This window comes from Macrobrachium nipponense, chromosome 6 (assembly GCF_015104395.2).
Source record: "Macrobrachium nipponense isolate FS-2020 chromosome 6, ASM1510439v2, whole genome shotgun sequence".
In the NCBI taxonomy this organism is placed as follows: domain Eukaryota; kingdom Metazoa; phylum Arthropoda; class Malacostraca; order Decapoda; family Palaemonidae; genus Macrobrachium; species Macrobrachium nipponense.
Window position 1 is genome coordinate 69,169,756 of NC_061108.1, and position 23,403 is coordinate 69,193,158.

At 35.3% G+C, this 23,403-nt stretch overlaps 1 protein-coding gene across 1 annotated transcript; it reads right to left on the reverse strand.

Annotated features, from left to right (window-relative positions):
* Nucleotides 1-16,435: 16,435 nt before the first annotated feature.
* LOC135216747 (arrestin homolog) lies at nucleotides 16,436-19,179 on the reverse strand. The gene is made up of 3 exons (XM_064252221.1): nucleotides 19,026-19,179; nucleotides 17,607-17,962; nucleotides 16,436-17,394 (listed from the first exon to the last, which is right to left on the reverse strand). Exons 1-3 carry the CDS (start codon nucleotides 19,066-19,068, stop codon nucleotides 16,648-16,650), a joined length of 1,146 nt encoding a protein of 381 aa, XP_064108291.1. The 5' UTR covers nucleotides 19,069-19,179; the 3' UTR covers nucleotides 16,436-16,647.
* Between the last annotated feature and the right edge of the window lie 4,224 nt (nucleotides 19,180-23,403).

A 23,403-nucleotide genomic window follows, 5' to 3' on the forward strand; every position in this document is an offset into this window, starting at 1 on the left:
TGTCTCGTTAGGATGTTTGTGTTTGTTGGAGGCAATGGGAAGGGTTTGGATGTTTTGTGTGTTTGCTGTGTCGTGTTTTGTGTTTATTTGTTGTTGTTAAGGTAGTATGGGGAAGGTTTACGTCTGTGGTTTTCCGTTTTGAGAGAGAGAGAGAGAGAGAGAGAGAGAGAGAGAGAGAGAGAGAGAATGGTGTTTGGGTAGTTAGTGAGTGAATTGCTTGTTAGCGGGTGGTTGGGTTCATCTGTGGATTCGGTCGCCGAGCCTTGAGGGAGTGAGAAATGATCAGTCTGTATTTGGCAGTCAGTCAGTCGAGGCAGTATTTGGTGGTCAGTTGTCACTGTATGTTTTTTTATTGTTTTGATATTGAGTAATTGAGTTTGTTATGCTTGTGTCCATCTGATGGTTGTTGAGCTGGTGAGTGTCTGTTGTGTTTGATGTTTTTTGAGTTGTTGAGAAATCTTGATGTTGATTGGTGTTTGTTTGTGTTAGTGATTTGTTGAGTTTTTTTTGAGTTGAGAAATCTTGATGTTGATTGGTGATTATTTGTGTAGCAATTTGTCATGTTGTATCTGGTGGTTGTTGGTCTGGTGTTGGGTGCTAGTGGATGAGTTTGTGTCTCAGTGACTATCCAGTGGACAGTGCAGTGTCTCGCCCTGATTGTGTCAGGAGTTGGTGAGTACACAGTTTTTGAGAGTTTTTGTGTTTTGCCTCGTTAAACCAATAGTCCTGTTGGTAATTAGTAATGTCGAGAGGAAAGTGTGGCAGGGGGAAATTCTGGTACCTGGTCAGACTAATGTAAATGTGGGGAAATCTTGTTTGCAATGCTTTGCTTTGCTTGTAATCCCGCCACAAGGAAACAGGAACCAACCGATATGAACTACTCCATCTAAAAAGAGATAAATCTCTGGTAAGAGAAGGACAAATGACCTAAAACAAGTTGCACATTGGTTTTATTACTATTATAAATATATGAGGCCCTATGTATACAATACCTAACTTCTGTACAGCATTTAGTGACACTTTCATTAGGTATTTCTAAAAAGTAAGGTGTCAATCCAAAGTTGAACCAAGTGTAGTTAAAGGATGGGTTGGAAAATTTGTATGAGATCTATTTATTGTAATTAATAGTGTTTCCGTTTTACTGGAGTTCAACCTCATACCCTACTGACTACACCATTCCCAAATCCTCTACGTGTCTCAATTAAGACTAAGAGCAGCTACATTTCTCATAAGCGACTTTATTACTTTTGCAAGTGTTGCCTTATTAGCATACTAAGGAATCTTGTTTTCCAGGCCAACAGCTAAATCATTTATGTACAATAAACACATCACTGAACCAAGAACACTAGCCCGTGGAAATCCAGACAGGTCTTGGTTAGCTAAAGATCCCATCAACAGCAACTAGCTGCCGCCTACTTGTAAGGAAATTTTGAAATAACCCTAAAACATATCCCCCACTCCAAGACTGAAGTTTATAAATAAGGGCCTTATGATTCACTAAATCGAAAGCAGCACTAAAATTTATTTTAATAATTGTATACTCAAAACCCCTGTCTAGTTTCTCTTCCAAATGGCACGATGAATCTAAAATAACAGGCCATGACAGAGTTCTGACCAAATGTGACAACTTGAGGGGGAACTGTCATTGATTAATGATACCTACCTTATTCTGTCATTATAGTAACAACATTTTGTAACTTTCAAATGAATTGATAATGTCTTAACAATTATATATTTGATTTTTTATGTTTCAATTGATGACCAAATGGGTGCAGTGGAAGAACATTTGTGTGCATCACTTTTTGATTTTTTTTTACTTTCGGTTTCAGAGTAATATGATTAATGCATGATGGCAGAGACTCCCAATAAAGCAATCCCAGGATCTTCCAAGCCCGTGGATTGCATTTGCATACTTCATATTACATACGACACAAAAGACAGTGATGCTAAGAAATTTGATGAAAACATATGGAAGACTGCAAAAAGAGCATCAAATGTGAGGAATGAGAAATATAAGTCCTCTAAATATGCTTCAGTCTGCAAAACTTTGCCATCTCTAAATCATGGTGAGAAATATGGCTACCACAGGCAGTGCTACAAGAGATTCACTTCAATACCCAAGGTCCTGAGTTCAAAATATGCAACATTCTTTGTAGGTTTTCAGGTACTGCTCCATTGGTTTTAAGAAAGCTTTGAAAATGCAACCCCTGGAAAGCTGTAGCTAGCAGTGGGTATAGTCGTTTGCAATGGTTGAAGTGTTTCCCAGTAATAAATCCGCTAAGTGTTCCAAGTGCCAAGACCTCTGTGTCCACATGAATATGGTGTCATCCAGATTCATCTATGAAATGTCCAATTGAAGCAAAATAAGCCATCATGATGTGAAAAGCACCAAAGCATATGAATAACAGAGTGAAGTTGCAAGGCAGCATCAACAGTAGTAGCATTGTTAGAAGAAAGAGCAAAAAAGGCTTCATTGATTGCATTATGCATCTCAATATGATTAGCAGAGGCCACAGTGCCTTTGTTTGACAAATGATGTCCTCAATCTGTCACTGAACTGTGTCAATATCTTCTCACACAATTTTTGTGATGTGTATGAAGAATCATATTCACCATGGTCCATCAATATCCAGAGGTAATGGGACTTCAGAGAGCTCAGTAATTCAGCACAACCTTTTTGGATGATAAATGTAGATATGTGTTCTAACAGTCTTTTGAAAGTTATCTCATGGAGGTCACAAAGTTGAGCCTGTTCACTTTCCTTATGCGTCTTTTTTTGTCTTTTTGCTTCATTCAATTAGTCTTTTTGACAGCTATGATATTTAACTTTGCTAGAAAATCTACATTACCTATTTTCAATAACAAGACTTCATCCTTGAGCACAGTTGCAGCATATTTAATTTTCTCCTGAGCATCAGAGGTTCCACAGATTCCTAAACCTTCATGTTTCCCAATACGTTTATTCCGAGACCAGTTGCAGAATATACACACAGGCCGGAGAACTCTGGTGTTGGATGTAGCTGGAGATATTGTATATGTTTTCGATCGCAGTAAAGGCTGCTGATTATCATCTGTCCTCTCTTCATCTGTTTCTTTTTCAGGAAGGACCTTGGTTACTGAAGTGAATCTTTTGTAGTATTGCCTGTGGCGTTACTATAATGACAGAATAGGAAAAATATCATTAATCAATGACAGTCCTGCCTTAAGTTGTAACATTTGGTTGGAACTCTGTCATGGCCGTTATGATGGTGAATGGTGTCTTACAGGCATATGTCCCACCAGAGATTTGTAAGACGCCCATTTTGGGATTCAGCATCCTTTTTTTTACCTTAAAACAACCATTCTCGCTTTTGACCATTCTCGGTTAGTTCAAAGGACTTAGCATACTTAGAGGAGCAGGGTGATTTGACACCTTTTTAAACCTTGCCACTCGTTGTGCACTTTGCACCATGTTTAAAAAAAAACATGGAGTTCCAAGCATCTTCCTTTCAGAGAAATGGGTTCTCTGAGGTTTGTTGCAGAGTTATTCAGCCTTTCTTCAAGTTAGCTGAGCAATACATCGAGTAAAAATATTCATGAAATTTGTCATTGTACATAAGAGTCTGTTGACATAGTAGATTATAAAATTTGCTGTTTCATTCTCCTCTTGTTAATATCATGAATCCACTTATCTTATTTACTAGTGTTTCATCTAATTTCACGGAGGTAATTTCAAATAAAACTATTTACTTAAGAAATTTGATGATAACATATGCACTGATGATCAGCAGTGTGGCCAAACAACTGCTGACACTACTACTGTTTTTCATCACTGCTACCTGCAGTGAGGTCGTACCCTAACTACATCCTATATCAACTAACAATCTTTTGTTTCGCATGTTTGCATAGCATCTTAAAAATAAGTTTTTCTGAAACTTTGGAGAGCATAGGGAGAACAGAAACTGGCCTGTAGTTACTGCAGTTTGCAGATATACAGTTCTGTTGAACAGGCACTGTATTACTAAGCGTACAATTATCCGCAAAGATACTACATCAACATAAAAATCTGTAGAATCTACAATTCTTGGGAGACATCACACAAGAAATCCTTGACGCATTGCTTAGCTTCAAATGCTTGATGAAGCAGTTCAGCCTTTTCCTTAAGGCCAGTAACCATTCTACCATCATCTGTTTGTAGTGTTGGAATGGAATATGAGCCTGACCCAAAGACAGAAGATACATATTTGGACTGAGTAATTCCTCCAAGTTTCCTTTTTGAGGAATTATTGTAATTTCTCTCAACTTTATGATAAATTCTATTTGCAGCAAAGGAAGACTTAATAAAAATGTCTCCATGTGTTGAATTTGGCTTGTTTGTCATGGTAAGCTTTTCTATAGGTATCATCAAACCATGGCTGGTAATTTTTTCTGAATTTGATGACCTTTCTAGGGACATACCTTACTAAAATAGCCATTAGCATTAACTTTTTTTGGGATCTAGGTCTGGTATAGCATCTGAAATATTAAATGCTTGACAAACTTCAATAATGCGATCCCAAGTGACTCTGGATTTCAGCCAAACCGTTTTTCCAATGGTGGTGTTAGGAATGTACTGATTCAAGGATAGGTCCATCTCAGTATACAATGCATGGTTAGAAGTGTTTATATACTCACATAATAAATGAATACCTGATAATAGTAATGATAATAATAAATCATAACACGCATTTTACCCTGAAAGGGAAATACAGTAAGATATTACACATATGAAACTCAACAAAATATAATAAGAATGACTGCTGTTCTGTTACTCTTAAGGAGCAACAATCAAATTAAGGAATGGCACTATACAATCTCACGAGTTTTAAAAACTTTATTATAATGGATATATAAATGGATGTATGTAGGTGTGTGTGTGTGTGCATGTTTCACATGCACTTTGAAATGCATTGAGCACTTTGAACCAAACTTGGTATACATACTACTTATCATCTGGGAATGAACACTGTGGGTTTAAGACGTAATTGACACCAAAGGGGTGCAGCAGTGGGAACGGGGTAAATGTAAAAATGAAATAAAACGACAGATATTAGTGTCTAATTCATAGTTTTTGAGGTTGCTGAGATGAATAGTGACACTCCTGATGCCCTTTATGTCCAAGTTCAACCCCGATTAGGAGAGGGCCAGGTGAAAAGACAGATATTAGTGTCTAATCCATAGTTTTCGAGGTCACTGAGAAGAATAGTTACACTCCCGATGCCGTTTAAGTCCAAGTTCAGCCCCAATTAGGAGGGGTTGAGAAGGGGTTGGAAAGTGGGTGAAATGTAAAAATAACCAAGACAACAGATATTACTGTCTAATCCATAGTGTTTGAGGTCACTGAGAAGAACAGTTACCCTGCTGATGCAGGGTAACTAGGGAGTGGGGTAAGAAGGCGGTGGGAACGGGGTGACGTAAAAATAACCTAAAGTGACAGATATGTGTCTAATCCAGGGGTTTTCAACCTTTTCTTCACCACGTACCCTTTTGGGTATTTGTAATGTCAGTAATGTGCCTCCTTCACTTTGTATAATGTGGAAAATAAAAATAAACTCAGAACAACTGTACAGAGGGGAAGTAAATATAAAACTCTTCTGGCATAACCTATAATATTGCAAACAAAGAATTCCAAAAATATAAAGACTATTTTTATAATTATTTACCTCTGGCTATGCAGTAAATGCTCTAGGTTATGGTACTGAGCTGCAAAAACAAAATACATTATTATTACATCAGCTGCAAAGATAGTTAATGAAATAGCTGAAACTGTTTACATTAACTATCCTTGTTGGCTGAGGAGCAGTTTTTGCTAAAGCACATTGAAGGTCGGCATCTAACATTCATTCACATGCCATGGGGAGTGCGTACCCCCTGACAGACCCTAGGTGTACCCCCTGGGGTATGTGTACCCCAAATTGAAAACCTCTGGTCTAATCCACAGTTTTCAAGGTCACTGAGACAGATAGTGATTCTCCGGATGCCCTTGAAGTCTAAATTCAGCCCTGATAGGAAGGGGGGTTGAGATGGGGTGAGAAAGGGGTGACATACAAAAGTAATTGAAAATGGCAGATATTAGTGTCTAATCCATAGTTTTCGAGGTTGATGGGATGAATAGTGACACTCCTGAAGCCCTTTAAGTCCAAGTTCAGCCTCAATAGGAAAGTTGGGGGTAAGAAGCAACACTCTTAGTAGGAATGAGAGAGAGAGAGAAGAGAGAGAGAGAGAGAGAGAGTGAGAGTTTATTGGTTGTAATCAGAGATTTCCCAGGCAATGCCAGGTTGTTCAGCTAGTTATAAATAAAACAACTACATACGGTAAAACTGGGAACCTTACATTATACTAAGAACAAGAATGAATAATAGTTCTGTTTGCTCTAAAGAAGCTTACTTTGATGTGTTACTTATCTAATCGTTAACAGGGAAACGAGCAAGGACCATCTTGTCAAGGGTCTTCCATTAAGTCTTTACACAATGAAGAAGTAACATAAGGGGCTCTGAACCAAAAAGGGACTTTTTACATTACTTGACATTACAACACAAAACTATCTATTCATCTCTTACTGAAAATCAGATATACGGCATGCACACACTCACACTAAGGAATCCAAAGTACAACATCAACAACAACAACAACAACAACAACAACAACAATAATAATAGTAAAGATGATATCACGCAATAAGACCCTCTTTTAGATAAATTCAAATTCCTTGAACACAATGGCCGTCTTGATGCCATTGAGTCTGTATTGTAGTTTCTCAATCTCTTGAATGAGTTTATTTGTAGCAAGTAAATTATACAGCAGCAGTCCTAAAATCATTTATCCTTTGACGTTCCGTTATACCTTTCTACCGTTTTTCAAAAGGCAAATGAAGCCATGGGTACAACTAAGCTTATTTATAACTGCAAGTAGGCCTACATAAATTTTTGGTTATTTTTGATTGGTTGTGATAGCTCGGGGGTGAGGGCTCCCCTGTTGGCTGGAAGCAGAATGACTCATCTGTGAGATTCTGCCTTACCAATGTAGGTGCTGATTATCTGGTGCCAGGTCCTAAGAGTTCTGGTCATGGGGCTGCCAGTCGTACATTGGTAAGACTACGACTTGATTCTTAAAGAGGATTGCCGTGCTTCTATACGAGGGGGTTGTATACCAGCACTACATGGGGGAACATGACAGTGTCCCCTATGCCAGCAGATCGTAAGGAATGCAAAAATCCTGGAAGGTGACAACGACCATCGCTGCCTCCGAAATAAGGAGGTCCTCGCCATCCTCCAATGGAAACAGTCGCTGAAAAAAACCAGGAGTCCAGCAAGGCGGGGCCCCTGGGATAACAATTCAGGTCACCTTATGACCAGCCAATCAGCACCTACATCGGTTACCCAGGCTCTTATTCCAATCTCGGTCAATAGGAGGAGCAACAACCCACCTACTCCCCAACCTTTAACAACCAATCAAATTCTGCTAAAAATTTATGTGAGACAGTTTGAGAGTATAAGACAATTGTATTACGGGCTGCTCGTTGCAGTCTCAACGCTGGTTTTCCCAGATTTTCCAGTGCATCTTATTGCATCTAGAATGTTTTCTAGTTGTAGAATGGGTTCTAGAGGCAGGGTGGTTGGATACCTGCAAATGACTGCTTTTATTTCTTTCTCCTTCGGGTCTAACAGCTGAAAAACTGTATTCCCTCGGAGAATTTTTTCTGTATCTATGCTACTTTGGGTGATGATCATGTCACCCACTAGATTAGGTCTAACAGACATCCTCAGATTTGGATTCTGCATCTCCAATTTTGCTATTACAACAGAGGTGGCTTTGTATTTTGGAAGAGGTGATGGATTGAATGTAGGAAACTTGTTTGGAAGTGGGACTCTTTCGTCTTGGGCTGGTGTTTTCCTGCAGGCTTTTTTCTTCTTTCGAACAGTGGTCCATCCTTCAGAGTGGGATTCATCGTCCAACACAAGAAGGGGCAGGGCTTGGTATTTTTGTGTTCCCATCACTTGAGAACGTACAATGTAAGTTTAGTCTTCAACAGTCGTTTCTTGGTCATTTTCTTCGCTGGAGAAGGTTCTAGTCGATGTAGTTTGTTCTTCAGGGATGATAGGAGGTTTGCTGGGTTTATGAGCTGAAAACGACTCATAAATGGCTCAATGACGACGAGTCGCCGAATCGATATTCGTAGCGACGCTCCGCTGCCCGACGGCTTGTTGACAGTTTGGGTTGTGGGGCCTCTAAAGGGAGGGGGCAACAAAATAAAAATTATTATTAATTTAGCCGTAAAGGCTTTCATGGAGCTATCCTGTGCGCCTGTGAATGGAAGTCAATTCAAGATACACAACCAAGCTATGAGTGGGCGTTCAATAAGAGGATTATTTCCGTCCTTGAAATTCTTCCACGCAAGTGCCTAGCGTGGTGTATCACACACAGTTATGCATATTACCTATCATTATTCTGTACATTTCATATTCAAAAAGGTACATGGATTCTGGAGACAAATGGAACTGATATCTATTCACACTTCGGCAATTACTTTTTAACGACAATTCGAATACCAGAGACAGTAGGCGGGAAGATGAACAATTCCTTTCTGTTAAGGCAAACTACAAGAGAGCTTGGAATTCTATAAGATGTAGAATGAATTTAATAATGGTCACACGTAATACTGTCCCTGGTGATCTTACAGCAAAAATTATTTTTATTAAAATTGCCAAAGCAAGATAATCAATAAAGGCCCTTTTTTCTTTAGTGACCCATGCAGTTTAGGCGAAGTATGGGAAGATACCAGGGCTTCATAGAAAACTAAAGAGGCTACTGTTAGAGGTGTCTGAATTATTTACAATTGGATTAGTTTCTTAACCACAATGCAGTATGGCACAAGAATTGACTGAAAGTGTGCGCTCTATTTTTTATGATAAAAGTTACAATCCGCTGTTTAAGAAATGAAAAAGAAATAATGATAGTTCATTAGAAAATTCATATAATGCCTATTTATTTCAAATGCTGAGTACAACATTCACAGATAATTCGAATCTATGTTAGCTATTATATTAAAAAAAAAAATCCCGGTTAGTTGAAAAAGGAAGGGTAGGGGAAGGTATATTATAGCAGGTATGAAGAACTTGGTAGAACTGGAAAATATAATTTACAGACGAAGTTCGATGACTTTTATTTTTCGTCGCATGTTGGGGCTATATATGGAGGGGGTGGGGGGCTGGGGGCGGATAAAATTGGATTATGACATTTAAGAGTAAACTTACATCCAGCCCGAGGCAAATGAAGTTATTGAAATTTCTTTCAGCAGCGACGGAAATGAAAATCTGATGCGACTGCTTTCCTGAAATTTCAGTAGGCGGAGGATAAAAAGTCTATTTGCTAGACTTCTTAATCTCCGCCTCGATGTAGATATACCTAAAATTCGATCACAACTACAAGGTATAGCTCGTTGGACTCCATTCTTTTCTAAGAACGACTTGAATATTTTTAAAGAACTTGGGAAACGAAAAGACCTAACAATAACAAAACCTGAAGGGAAAAAGGTGCTGTAATACTAAATAAATACGAATACATACAAAAGATGGAAAATATCTTAGGAGATGAATCTAAATTAAAAAAGACGGGAGAACCTCAATACTCTGCTATCTTTAAGATAGAAGACCGAATTAACCAGTTTTTGAAATACCTTAAAGACTCTAAAATCACTAGTGAAAATACATATACTTCGTTATATAGCACAGGTGCCTCATATGGGGTAATGTATGGGTTACCTAAAGTCCACAAAGAAGGTATACCAATGAGGCCCACCCTCACCTCCTATACTACTTCTAATTACAAAATTGCCTAATTTCTTGTGTCTCTTAGCGCCTCTAACTACAAATATCTATAGTTGTAAGAATTCAGAAAATTTTAAAGAACAAATTTCACCCCAGGATTCAGACTTATTTATGGTTAGCGTGGATGTGGAGTCTTTACCAATGTACCAGTAGAAGAAACTATTGACATTATTGTTAGCAGTAGTTTTACTGACCCAGATGCCACTTTTAATAATTTTAACCTCACGGATTTTAGAAAATTGCTCAAGCTCGCTGTACAGGACACAGCCTTTGTTTTTAACGGTAAAGTCTACCTTCAGGCTGATGGTATGACGATGGGATCCCCTTTGGGTCCCACCTTTGCAAACATTTTCATACGCTCCCTGGAGGAACGCATACTGGACAACTGCCCTTTGGCCTACCTGCCATTATTTTGTAATGGGTATGTGGATGATACCTTCTTTTTGTTCAGAGATAAAGATCAGGCTGACAAATTTCTTGATTATACCAATGAAATACATCATAACATTAATTCCACGATTGAATTTGAAAAGGAAAATAAGTTGCCATTTTTGGATGTAACAGTTCTTAAATATAATGATAATTTTAACACCACGGTTTTTGGAAAGGAAACGTTTACCGCCCTGGGATAGAATTTTTATTGCAACTGTTTTTATAATTTTAAACTAAACTCCATGCCTACCCTCTTTCTTAAGGCTTTTAACATAACGTCTAACTGGAATCATTTTCACAATGAAATGACTCCCCTCCACCAATATTTTACTGACAATTGCTTTCCATAGAAACTTTTCTATAAACTCCTGTACAAATTCTTGAACAATATCTTCCATCCTAAAATGAAAATACCAGCAGTGCCAAAATTACGCTTATATGCAAGTGTCCCATTTATTCATGACAAAAAATGTCTACTGCGAATTGAAACTGTTAATCGAAATGTTTTTCCTGCAATTGAATTAAGATTAATACCTTGCAACCCAATGAAATCAGATCTTTGTTTAAACACATGGAAAAACTCGATCCACTGATGACCTCAGGAGTCGTATATCTATTTAATTGTCCTAGATGTAATCTAGGGAAGTACGTCGCTCTACACGGAGGTTACTCAAAGTGAGATTGGACTCTCATCGAGGTGTTAGTTATAGAACAGGTGTCAAATTAACTAATCCTGAGTTTTCATGTATATGTGAATATACAAAGAAATGTAAACATAACATGAATTACAAAGATTTTAAAATTATAGGCTAATCACCTAACGAACAGCATTTAACTATTTAAGAATCACTCTTCATTAAAAAACTCGTTCCGCAGTTAAACACCATCTTCCTCAACACCGCTGTATCTCTCGTGAGTTCAAGTCGAAGCTGACCTGGCCTGAATTGTCACTCCGTCTGTGCTTTCAGCACCTCATGGTAATGACTCCCTACTTTTGTACTTGATTTTTTTTTTTTATATTTGTATAACTTTTTAAACTTTTAATTTGTATTCCGAGTTTGTGATTTTAGCTTTGTTTTATCTCTTAGCTTGAAAATGGGACTTTTATGTCTTGAAACGTCGCGACTAGAATAAAAGTACATATAATGGGAATAAAGGATTGTCCTTCACCTTGGATCGACAGATGTCTACTGGTTTAAAGAACCCCCTTCAATTTTCAATTTATAGATAATATTTACAAACTAAAAATTTAGGATTGTTATTAATATAAACATCATTTAATCTATATGTTATGTCTGCATTATTCTTGATACTAGAATCTGAAAGAAATAATGGACATATTATGTTGCTAAAAATGTGAGTTCCATTTTTCCCAACTAAATCCATTTGCGGTCTCGATTTAACTCATTGGCACTGCTCACCAAACCAATTAAATTGGTTTACGGTTATATGGTCTCCTCCGTTCCACGAAGTCTTGCATTGCTCCATTGCTGAAGATTATACGTTAATGATTTAGCTCATAGGAGTTGCGATCTCTACACCAATACTTCGTAGTTCAGTGGTATTCCACCAGGGCGGTGCTGTAAAGCCTTGCGGCCATCTTTAAAGGTCTGGTAACCCTATGGAGCGTCAATCACTGGAGTGGCGATCTCCCAACTGAGTATGTGACCTCGGGCAGTCATATTGAAAGGTCTCATTCCGGCTCATAGTACTATATTTTATTACTATTGATATTTTTACTATTGCAATTTTTCATCTTTTTTTCTATTATTATTATCTTATTATTGATATTGTGATTTTTACTAGTATTATTAGTGTTGCTGGTATTATTATTATTGAACCAAACAAAAACTTCTTTCAGTTTTCTTCTTAAGATTGAAAAAGAAACCCACAAAATCACTGTGTGTAATGTGTTTACTTTTAAGTATTTACACTTAATTTTGCTCCACACTCGAGAACTTTCAGCCCCTATCTGTGGCCCATTTTCAAGAGATGTGTAGGTTGTCAGCCTGGGCCTTGAGCCTACACATCTCTTGAAAATGTGCCACAGATAGGGCCTGAAAGTACTCGAGTGTTGAATAAAATTAAGTGTAAATACTTAGAAGTAAACACGTTATACACAGTGATTTTGTGGGTTCCTTTTTCAATAATTATTATTATTACTGGACCCAATTTCACAGCGCAAAATGACCTTACAAAAACAGGTTGGCCTAAGAACCATTGTGGTCAAGGTTACTAAACATCTGCTCTTGGATCTAAGCAGTGTCTAGCAAAAATAGTTCCTATAAATTACAAGACTTTCTTTACAGTCACTAAGCACTAACTAAACAGTAACGGACAATCATTAAACATTAACATTCACAATACACTTACACTTATTTAACACTCACGCTTACTAAACACTCACTAAACACACACTGACTATACAATCTCACTCACTAAACACTTGCACTTAACATACACTCACACTCAATAGCACTAAACACTAACTGAATACCCAACACTTCTTAGGTACTCACTATACACTAAATGCTTACTAAACACTCAGTAAACATTGACTAATATTCACTTAATCCTAAACATTCATTAAACAATAAATAATCACAAAAAAATCACTAAGCACTCAATATACTCTAAACATTCACTGAACCCTAAACACTTATTAATCACTAAATGCTCACTAAACCTTAAATGTTCATTAAACCCCTTACCACTCTAAACACTAAACAGTAAATCGGCATTCACTCATTACTCATCAAACACTCACTGAATGCTTACAAAACATTCACTAAACACAACATTCACAAAACATTCACTAAACCCTAAACACTCACTAAACATTCTCTGAATATTTGCACACTTAACATTCACTAAAACCCTAAAGATTCACTAAGCATTCACTTAGCCCTAAACACCAGTAAACTTTCACTGAATACTTTCACACTAAACATTCACTAAATACTTACTCACTAATCCCTAAAAATTCGCTAAACATTCGCTAAACACTTACCCACTAAACCCTCTAAATTAGCTAAACTCATTAAACATTAATGATAAAAAAGAATTCACAATCGCACTAATCCCTAGTTCAATAGGTTGGTTATAGACCTTTAAAAACGGCCGCAAGGCTTTGCAGCACTGCCATGGTGGAAGACCACCGTACTACGTAGTTGGTACAGAGATCCCAACTCTAGGTATATACTACATACCCTCTATAGGGGGGCTGGGAGGGGTCGGAAAAATGAATATTTTCCACTATGTTTGAACATTAACTGTTGGGTGGATGGTTATTTGTTAGGTTATATCTTTTCTTCCCATTTTAGAGGGTTCCTTTTGTGAATCAGACATTTCCGCTTCCTCCAAAGCCTCTGTTTTTATTACTGGTTGTGTTTTATGGGAGAGTCTCTTGTGGAGGGTGAGTAAAAGACGCTTGATGCTGAAAGTTGGTTTGAGAATCTGCCGGAAGCTTCGATTCTTCTTTTCTGGCTTTAAAAGTCTACCTCCTTCCTAGGAGACAGACGGAGCCAGTGTGTTCGTTCGTTCTCCTCCTCTGTGTGTGTCTTGAAAGGCGTTTTCCCGTTGGGATTCTTAAGGGTTTGGGAAGCCTTTCTCTTCTGTTCCCGTGAGTAAAATAGTCATATTCTCTCTCTCTCTCTCTAAACTCTTACGCTTTTAGCGGCAATGATGCCTCACTGCTGGGGTATCATAGGGCCAAATCATTGCAGAGGGGTTTTGTTTAACCAGCAATGAGCGCCTTCTCTCAGCTCATTGGCACCGCTCACCAAACTAGTAAGGTAGTTCTTGGTGTGTTGTATCGCTCCAACTCAAAATTTATATATATTCGGAATATCTAATATATAGATATATATAATATATATATATATATATATATCTATATATTATATATATATATATATATAGCTATATATATATATATATATATTCAGAATTTAGAATTTCTTGGAGCAGTGTTCACACTTCTTGTACGTCTTCTGGGGGATCCCAAAATGAATATTTTCCACTTCGTTTTGACCAATAACTTCGATTCTTCTCTTCTCGATTTCGAAGTCTTCCGCCTTCCTTGGAGTCAGGTGGAGCCAGTGCGTTCATTCGTTCGTCCTCTTCCCTGTGTGTCTTGAAGGGTGTTTTCCCGTTAGCATTCTCGCTGATCTGAGAAGCCTTTCTCTTCTGTTCTCGTAGGTAAAACATTTATATTCTCTTTCTCTCTCTTTCTCTTTTGACGGCAATGATGCTTCACTGCTGGGGTGTCATCACAGTGCCACATCATTGCAGAGGGGTTTTGTTTAACCAGTCGCGAGCACCTTCCCTCTGCTCATTGGCACTGCTCACCATACCAATAAGGTTTACAGGTATAAGGTCTCCTCCGTTCCACGAAGTCTTGCATCGCTCCATCACTGAAGATTATTAGTTAATATTTCTTAGAATTTCTTTAAAAAAGTTTTCCATTTTCGATTCGTCTTTCAGAGGATCCCTCAAATAAACTGACAATTTCACCTTGCACAAAATCGGTATATTGAGGATCTTCTGATAGCTTCTTTCTCACTTTGCTTATTCGTCTTTTGTCTCTTAGGAAATCTGATTTTTTTTATCGATGATCTTGCTGTCCTTCCGTTTGACCTCTGTTGTCTACCCTGATTTCTTCCAGCTCCTCTCATTTCCGCTTTCTGGTCTCCTTCCTGTATCCAGTCTTCCTTTTGGCCCTCATCTCCTTGTATCTCTTCTTTGCAGACCTTCATGCATCCTTTCTCTGCTTTCTCTTAGCCCTTCTGTCAGCCATCTTCTTCCTCAGGATCTGTAACTTCTTCCATATGATTTTTTGCTTTGTGCCTGTAGGAGCGTTCTTTTGACGTCTCTCCTTCCTGGAGCATTGTTGTCTCTCTTTTCTATGTGTGTAGTGATGCCGTGTTTAGCATTCTCAGGAATTTTCTTTTAACGCCTCCAATAGTATTCCGCCTTCCACCAACAAAAGTAGCCAATCTCCTCCATCTGCCTCTGAGATTGTTCTTAGTTCTCTGTCTGTCTGTCTCTTTCCCGCCCTCGCTTTTGACGGCAATGTTGCCTCACTGCTGGGGTGTCATCATATGGCCAAGTCATTTCAGAGGGGTTTTGTTTAACCAGCAATGAGCGCCTTCCCTCTGCTCATTTGCACCGCTCACCAAACTAGTAAGGCAGTTCATGGTGTCTTGTATCGCTCCAACTCTGAATTTATATATATTCGGAATATATGAATATATATATATATATATATATATATATATATATATATATATAATATATATATTCAGAATTTAGAATTTCTAGAAACAGGGTTTGCACTTCTTGTACGTCTTCTGGGGGATCTATAGAGCATCATTCACTGGATTGGCGATCTCCCTGCTGAGCGTGTAATCTTGGGCAGCAATATTGAAAGGTCTTGGTCCGGCTCGTAGTAATATGTTTTATTACTATTAATGGTTTTGCTATTATTATTTTTAATCTTTTTACTATCATTTTATTATTTATCTTTTTTCTGTTATTATCATCCTGCTATTATTACTATTAATAATGAGATTTCTATAATTATTACTATTAGTGTTGCTGGTATTACTATTATCATTATTATATTACTGGGCCCAATTTCACAGAGCAAAATGACCTTACAAAAACAGGTTGGCTTAAGCACTCCAACTGATCTTTCTGAAGAGTTTTGTTCCCTCAGATTCAGAGGTGGCAAAGGTTATGTATCCATACAGGACTGTTGGTTGACCTGTTTGCTTTCAAGATATCACAAATATCATTAGTGGATTTATGGGAAATTTCGCGAAAGGTTGGCCTTGGGCATGAAACATTGACTGGATAGTTGTTGGATCAGGGTCTAAGTGTGGATAAAGGATTATTTTCATTAGTTTGCTTGTCTAAGTTGTGTCTGTCAACAAACTATCTCAAAGGTTATTTATCGACATCATGAAATTTTTGGGCAAAACAGATATGAACCAAAGAAAGGCTAAATTACGTCAGTGCTTTATCATGTATATGGTATTCTCCCTTTGTGTCCTTTTGGAGTTTTTTTTTATGTTTCATTTGATTGGATGATTACCATAAGCATAAGTTACTCATTTTGTATATAAGAATTTTAGGCTTTATAATAAAATTCTGCATTTAAGGAGTATGTTTTTTAGATAAATAAATATAAAACTATAAACTAATGACATGAACACAAAAGATAGCTAATAAAACATAAATGAGAATATGGCCAATTGGGGACAACTTAGCAAAAACGAGAAACAAATCAACTCAAGAATGGGTGATGAAGCTCGAAATATTTTTTATTTTTTTTTCCATTTTTTCTTGATACTTTTTGAGTTTTTTCTTACTCGTCTGCAACAGATTGTCCGCGCCTTATGCGACTAAATTCCTCGAATTCGATATCAGTGGATTGGAGCTTACGGAGTACAGCCTTACTGGCACTGGGATCTGGGTGCATCAGCTTGAAGGGAAGGTCTGCTGTCAGTTCGCCACCAATGGCACCACAATTCAGTTTCACACGGAGAGAGTAGGACACGACTATGCCCAAGGCGTCATTGGGATTCTTACCGGCTGCCACCAATGTTGAGGATGCCAAATTAGCATCTGTGTCCTTCATCTGACCATCCAGGGCGATTCCATATCGTCTTTTGTTAGAAGAGGCAAGAGGGGTGATGGAGAAATTCTTAGTGAAATGAGCGCCAGGAGTGACTGGACATCCTTCACGAGACTCAAGGCTGGCCACAACACGGCTGAACATGTTGTTCGTCATGGTTACCTCGACATGTTGGACCACTTGACACTTGACGTTCTTCACCGTTTTCTTGGAAGCATTGTTGATGCTAAGCTTAGCCGTGATTGATTGACCATGAAGGTAAAGGTCGCGGTCCAAGCTGACTTCCAAGTTAAGCTTCCCAGGAGAGAGAGTAAAGCTCTTGCTCACCAGGGTAGAAGGTTGGCGAGCGCTAGGCTCCATGGATGCAAACTGGACCTTTCGGACCGCGAAGCTGACGGAATTACGCTTGTGGGGGCGCTCCTCTTTGTTCTCAGCCACGTACAGCTTCAGGTCGTAGATCACACCAAGAGGCTGACTCTGTAGAAATAAAATGAAATGTTTACTATCGACGAATGCTGTTAATGTATTATTTATTGCTCTTATTAATATGGATTTAAATCTATTTGATTCCTATGGCAGATGCCATCACATTTGTCAAGTAAAAGAAAAAGAACTAATTGTTATATCATGATGTCTGTATAACTGAACAGGTTATTCATTCTTTGCAATAAGTGCTAGTGTTTACTTACAGAAGCCTCATCTCCATTGTCCAAGTTCACAGAGCAGGGGGCATTTTCAGGTAGAGAAACACTGAAAGCATGGGCATTGGCACCAAGCTTCTTGAGGAGTCTCTCCTGGACTTCAGTGACTTCCCCATTTGAGTTGTTCATTTCAATTGGGGTGTTAACGAGAACCATCTCCTTGCTGAAATGGAGTCCCATGACTTCATCCTCTTCGCGCCCATAGCGGTACGTGACCGCCACGCGCGCGAAGACCCTCCTTCCTCGCAGGTAGTCATTGTCCACAACAACCACACCGTTCACAGGGGACGTGTGGCTGATGCGGTCAATGAAGTCCCGCTGGTTTAGGTACGCTGTGACCTTACCTGTGCAAGACAAGAAAGGTGAATGTCAAGAGGAAATGTCCAAGTGCACGTGGTGTGGATTATATGATCGACGAAACCAATGTCATTCAAATTTTGTCTTTTCCAGTCGGGATTATAATGAATACATAATATTGACATTGTTTTTAAGTTCGTAATACGAGTATTTGCATTTCAAAGTTATATCTAATGGTAATGAAAGGTCGATATGAAAAGGCCCTTAGTAGGTTATGTCTATTCGTATATAGGTTCAAAAGCAAAATGACCGTGGTGGGAAGATGAACTTTTTGAACTAAAGAGAGCAAATGACTAAGCAAGCGAACGTCATTCAACTATTACAAATCTTAATTACTATACACGATATTCTAACAAAAACATCTTTAGTTATTATTTTGATTAGATTTACTTCGATCACGAAAAGATTTAATTCAAGTCGGCCTTCCGACAGCTCGTTGGGGGACTTCAAAGTATCCTTAAAATCCTTCAGTAAGGATGCAGTACGTGTTCCTGGTATGCCAACTAATCTTTAGACAACAAAATACTACGTTTGTTTGTGAGGGACAAAACGAGAGAGAGAGAATTTTATGTTTGGTATATTTTGGTCTACAGAGGCATTATATAATTAATTTTGCTTCACCAAACCCGTGATATTCTTGGAAGTAAAAGAATTTTGATTAAACATTTTGACGTATGGAAACCAACTTGAATTGACCGTTAATTTGCTGATAAAATAAAAACACTAAATTCAACGAAAAGTCTAAGCTATCAACGTTTCAACGGTTATAAGTCACAAAGAAAGTCTTTCTTTTTATGTATTAAAATGACTGAATGACACATAGCATACTGACAGATACAATGTAATGTCTTTACGGGAACAGCGTCAGTCTACAGTAAAAGTGCCGCTGCATTTACTTATTATTTCGGGTTCTGGTGTCGGCAGCTGTTAACGAAAAAAAAGAATAATTTGCAATGATATCTAGTTTGCTCTCTCCAAATCGTGTCTGGTTATCGATTTGAAAAAAATAAGCATAATGATTCTTTGCAAGAAAATTCACTGTTTCCTTACCATTAGGGGCTGTCTTTTTGAAGACCTTGACGGCGTTAACCATGGAAAGAGTTTGGAGGCGAGAGCTCGGCCTACTAAGTCGAACGGGGTCAGAGAAGGCTCCGTGTGAATCTGAATGACCAGGTTTCCTCTGCGCGCACTTTTATACCTGGACAGTAAGTACCTCCTTCATTGCTGCACTGATCTCATTAAAGGCGGAAGCCTTAGGAATGGAGCTGTCGCACACCGGGTTTTTACTCTCCTTTATGTTTGGTTTGCTGACGTGGAGACAGTGAATTCCTTCACTCTTGAAAGAAGGAAGTGGTTTCTTATACACTGTAGGTATTCTGTCAACTTATGTCTGTATATTTATATCTAGGGAATCATGAATGTAAGCCCACATGCTCAAAGATTGATTCCATTACTGCTTTCAGATGCTAATCATCAAACATTTTTATTTCAGGTCTGAATAAATACTAATAGAAATGTCTAAGTTCTCTCAAATCCGTTCACTCTGTAAGGAGTTTTCTTATCTGTAATATAATGTTCCACATGCATCATTGCTCAGCCCTAAGACAAAACATAAATGAAATTTATTGATTGTTTGCAAAGGTCTTTTGCAAACACAGATACTGGTGGCAAAATAGCTACTGCTGAAGGATAAGTTATATATATATATATATATATATATATATATATATATATATATATATATACATATATACATATATACATATATATGTGTGTGTGTGTGTATATATCTATATATATATTTTATGAAAGATATTGTGGAAATAGCGATTTTATGGGCCTTTCAACATTATATATTATATATGTATATATTATTAATACAATATATATATATATATATAAATATATATCATTATTATATTTATTTTATAATATTATATATTATATATATATATATATATTTATATATATATATAGTATTTATATATATATATCATATATATAAATATATATATATATATATATATATAACTAATATATTATTTATATATATATACATATTATATATATAATATATATTTTTATATATACTATCTATATATATATACTATATATATAGTATATATAGATATATATATATATATATTCAGAGGAAGACGGACGAAAACCACACATCACTAGGCTGTCTTTTTATTATTTTGCCGACGTTTCGATATTATGTACAGAATTACATCTTCTGGGCTGCACATAAGAAAAGATAAAAAACAGTTAATTGCACAGTACGAATTCATTAAAATATAATAGAGTAAAAATGAAATAAATAAAAATGAAAACACAACCAACCTAGAGGTGTTTTTAATTTTATTTATTTCATTTTTACTCTATTATATTTTTTTAAATGAATTCTTACTGTACCCCTTTAACTGTTTTTTTATCTTTTTCTTGTGTACAGCCCAGAAGATGCAATTCTGTACATAATTACGAAACGTCGGCAATATAATAAAAAGACAGCCTAGTGATGTGTGATTTTCGTCCGTCTTCCTCTGAATATGTTATTTAGAGTAGTTCCCTGTGCCCTGTATCATCACTAATGTACATATATATATTATATATATATATATATATATATATATATATATATAGTAATATATATATCTATATGTATATATATATACATATATATATATATATATATATATATATATATATATATTTTTTTTTCACTACCTTGGGACAACTTACACCTGTTGGGAAGTATACAGAGTCATTAGGAACATTCAGCTATCAAAATATATGATTGCTTCTCTCTTTCTAATATTATCTAATAGAAGGATCATGCTCATTAAATTTTTTTAGTTTAAATTTACGCCTATTGGTATATATAGAAGAAATTTTGTCTATTGTATGTAAGGAGAAGAAAATGGACTGCGGTTATTACAATCAAATATTGTGAACATTGCAATCCGTACCTCCCATCTAGTATCTGGTAGTCCCTTGACTGCTTGAGGATTACATTCATCTAAACTGACCAAAAATGATGGGGATGATGTCAAAGGGTGTTAAAGAGTCCCTTCGTCATCATCCCCATCATATTATTTCCATAATTGTAATCTGAATATAAGGGAAAATTTTATTCTCTCAAGTTATTTCAGAGGAATAATTTATTTAGTGGAGAACGAAAGCTTCTTGGGAGCAGCTACTTTCAAAAAGCAAAATCCGGTGACTGTACTGTACAGGAAACATTCTGTTTAATAAGGAGTAACAGAATTTAAATGATCTTATCGTTTTCGTATCTTACAATCTTTTCTGGAGTATCAGTTCGATACGAGAGGGGAAGAGGGCGGTTTCTATGAGTCTGATTCCAGCATGAAAAGAAAAAGAAAACTAAAGGCGTGCAGGCTCGTCTACCATATATATATATATATATATATATATATATATATATATATATATATATATATATATATATATATATATATATGTATATATATATATGTGTGTGTGTCTGTGTGCGTACCTATGTTTATATATAAATATATATATATATTAGATATATATATATACATATATATATATATATATATATATGTATATATATATATATATATATGTATATATATAGTATATATATATGTATATATATATGTATTATATGTATGTATATAGATATGTATATATGGTATGTATATTAGTATGTATATATGTATGTATATATGTAGTATATATGTATGTATATATGGTATGTATATATGTATGTATATATGTATGTATATATATATGGTAGACGAGGCCTGCACGCCTTTAGTTTTCTTTTTCTTTTCATGCTGGAATCAGACTCATAGAACCGCCCTCTCGTATCTTCGGTATCGACTGATACTCCAGAAAAGATATATATATATATATTTTTTTTATAATATATATATATATATATAGATATCTATATATATATAATTTAAATAATTATATATAATATATTACATTTATTTAATAATTATAATAATTATTAATATTATAATTAATAATATATATATATTTATATTATTTATATAATATATATATAATATATATAATATTATATATATATATTATATATTATATCCCACACCACAACAACACACACACACACACACAACATATATATAATAATAATATATAATAATTATTATATTATAATAATAAATAATTATATTATAATATACATATATAATATATATAAAATATTATATTATATATTTAATATATTAATATATATAATTATATAATATATTTATAATTTATATAATAATATTTATAATAAATATATAAATTTTTATTTATATTAATATATATAATAAAATATATATAATATATATAATATATATATATATACATACAATACCCACACCAGACACACACACACACACACCACCAACACACACAACACACACACATTAATATATATAATATAATATATAATAATATTAATATAATATATATAATAAATATATATTATATTAATATATTATTATTATATATATTTAAATATATAATATAAATATAATAATAATAATATTATATAATATATATATTATTATTAAATAATATTATATATAATAATATATATATATATGATATATATTATTATAATATTAATATTAAATTTATAATTATTTATATAATATATAATATTATATATATTATATATATATATAATTATAATTATATATATATAATGTGTGTGTCTGCGTGTGCGTACCTATGTATATAGTATATATGAATATTTATAGTATATATGTATATATATATATATATATATATATATATATATATATATATATATAAATATATATATATATAAATATATATATATATATATATATATTATATATATATATATATATATATATATATATATATATTATATATATATATATATATAATATATATATATATATATATATATATATATATATATATATATATATATACACACGGTAGACGAGCCTGCACGCCTTTAGTTTTCTTTTTCTTTTCATGCTGGAATCAGACTCATAGAACCGCCCTCTCGTATCTTCGGTATCGACTGATACTCCAGAAAAGATTGTAAGATACGAAAACGATAAGATCATTTAAATTCTGTTACTCCTTATTAAAACAGAATGTTTCCTGTACAGTACAGTCACCGGATTTTGCTTTTTGAAAGTAGCTGCTCCCAAGAAGCTTTCGTTCTCCACTAAATAAATTATTCCTCTGAAATAACTTGAGAAAATAAAATTTTCCCTTATATTCAGATTACAATTATGGAAATAATATAATTAAAAAAAACAAAAGGATACATTTATTAAAGACGAAGTTGTACGAGGAATTTCGACGAAGACTGCATTAAACCGATGAAAAGTAAAGTGAGGGATCTAAGAATTTTGGTTTTAAAACGTATACAGTATTTATT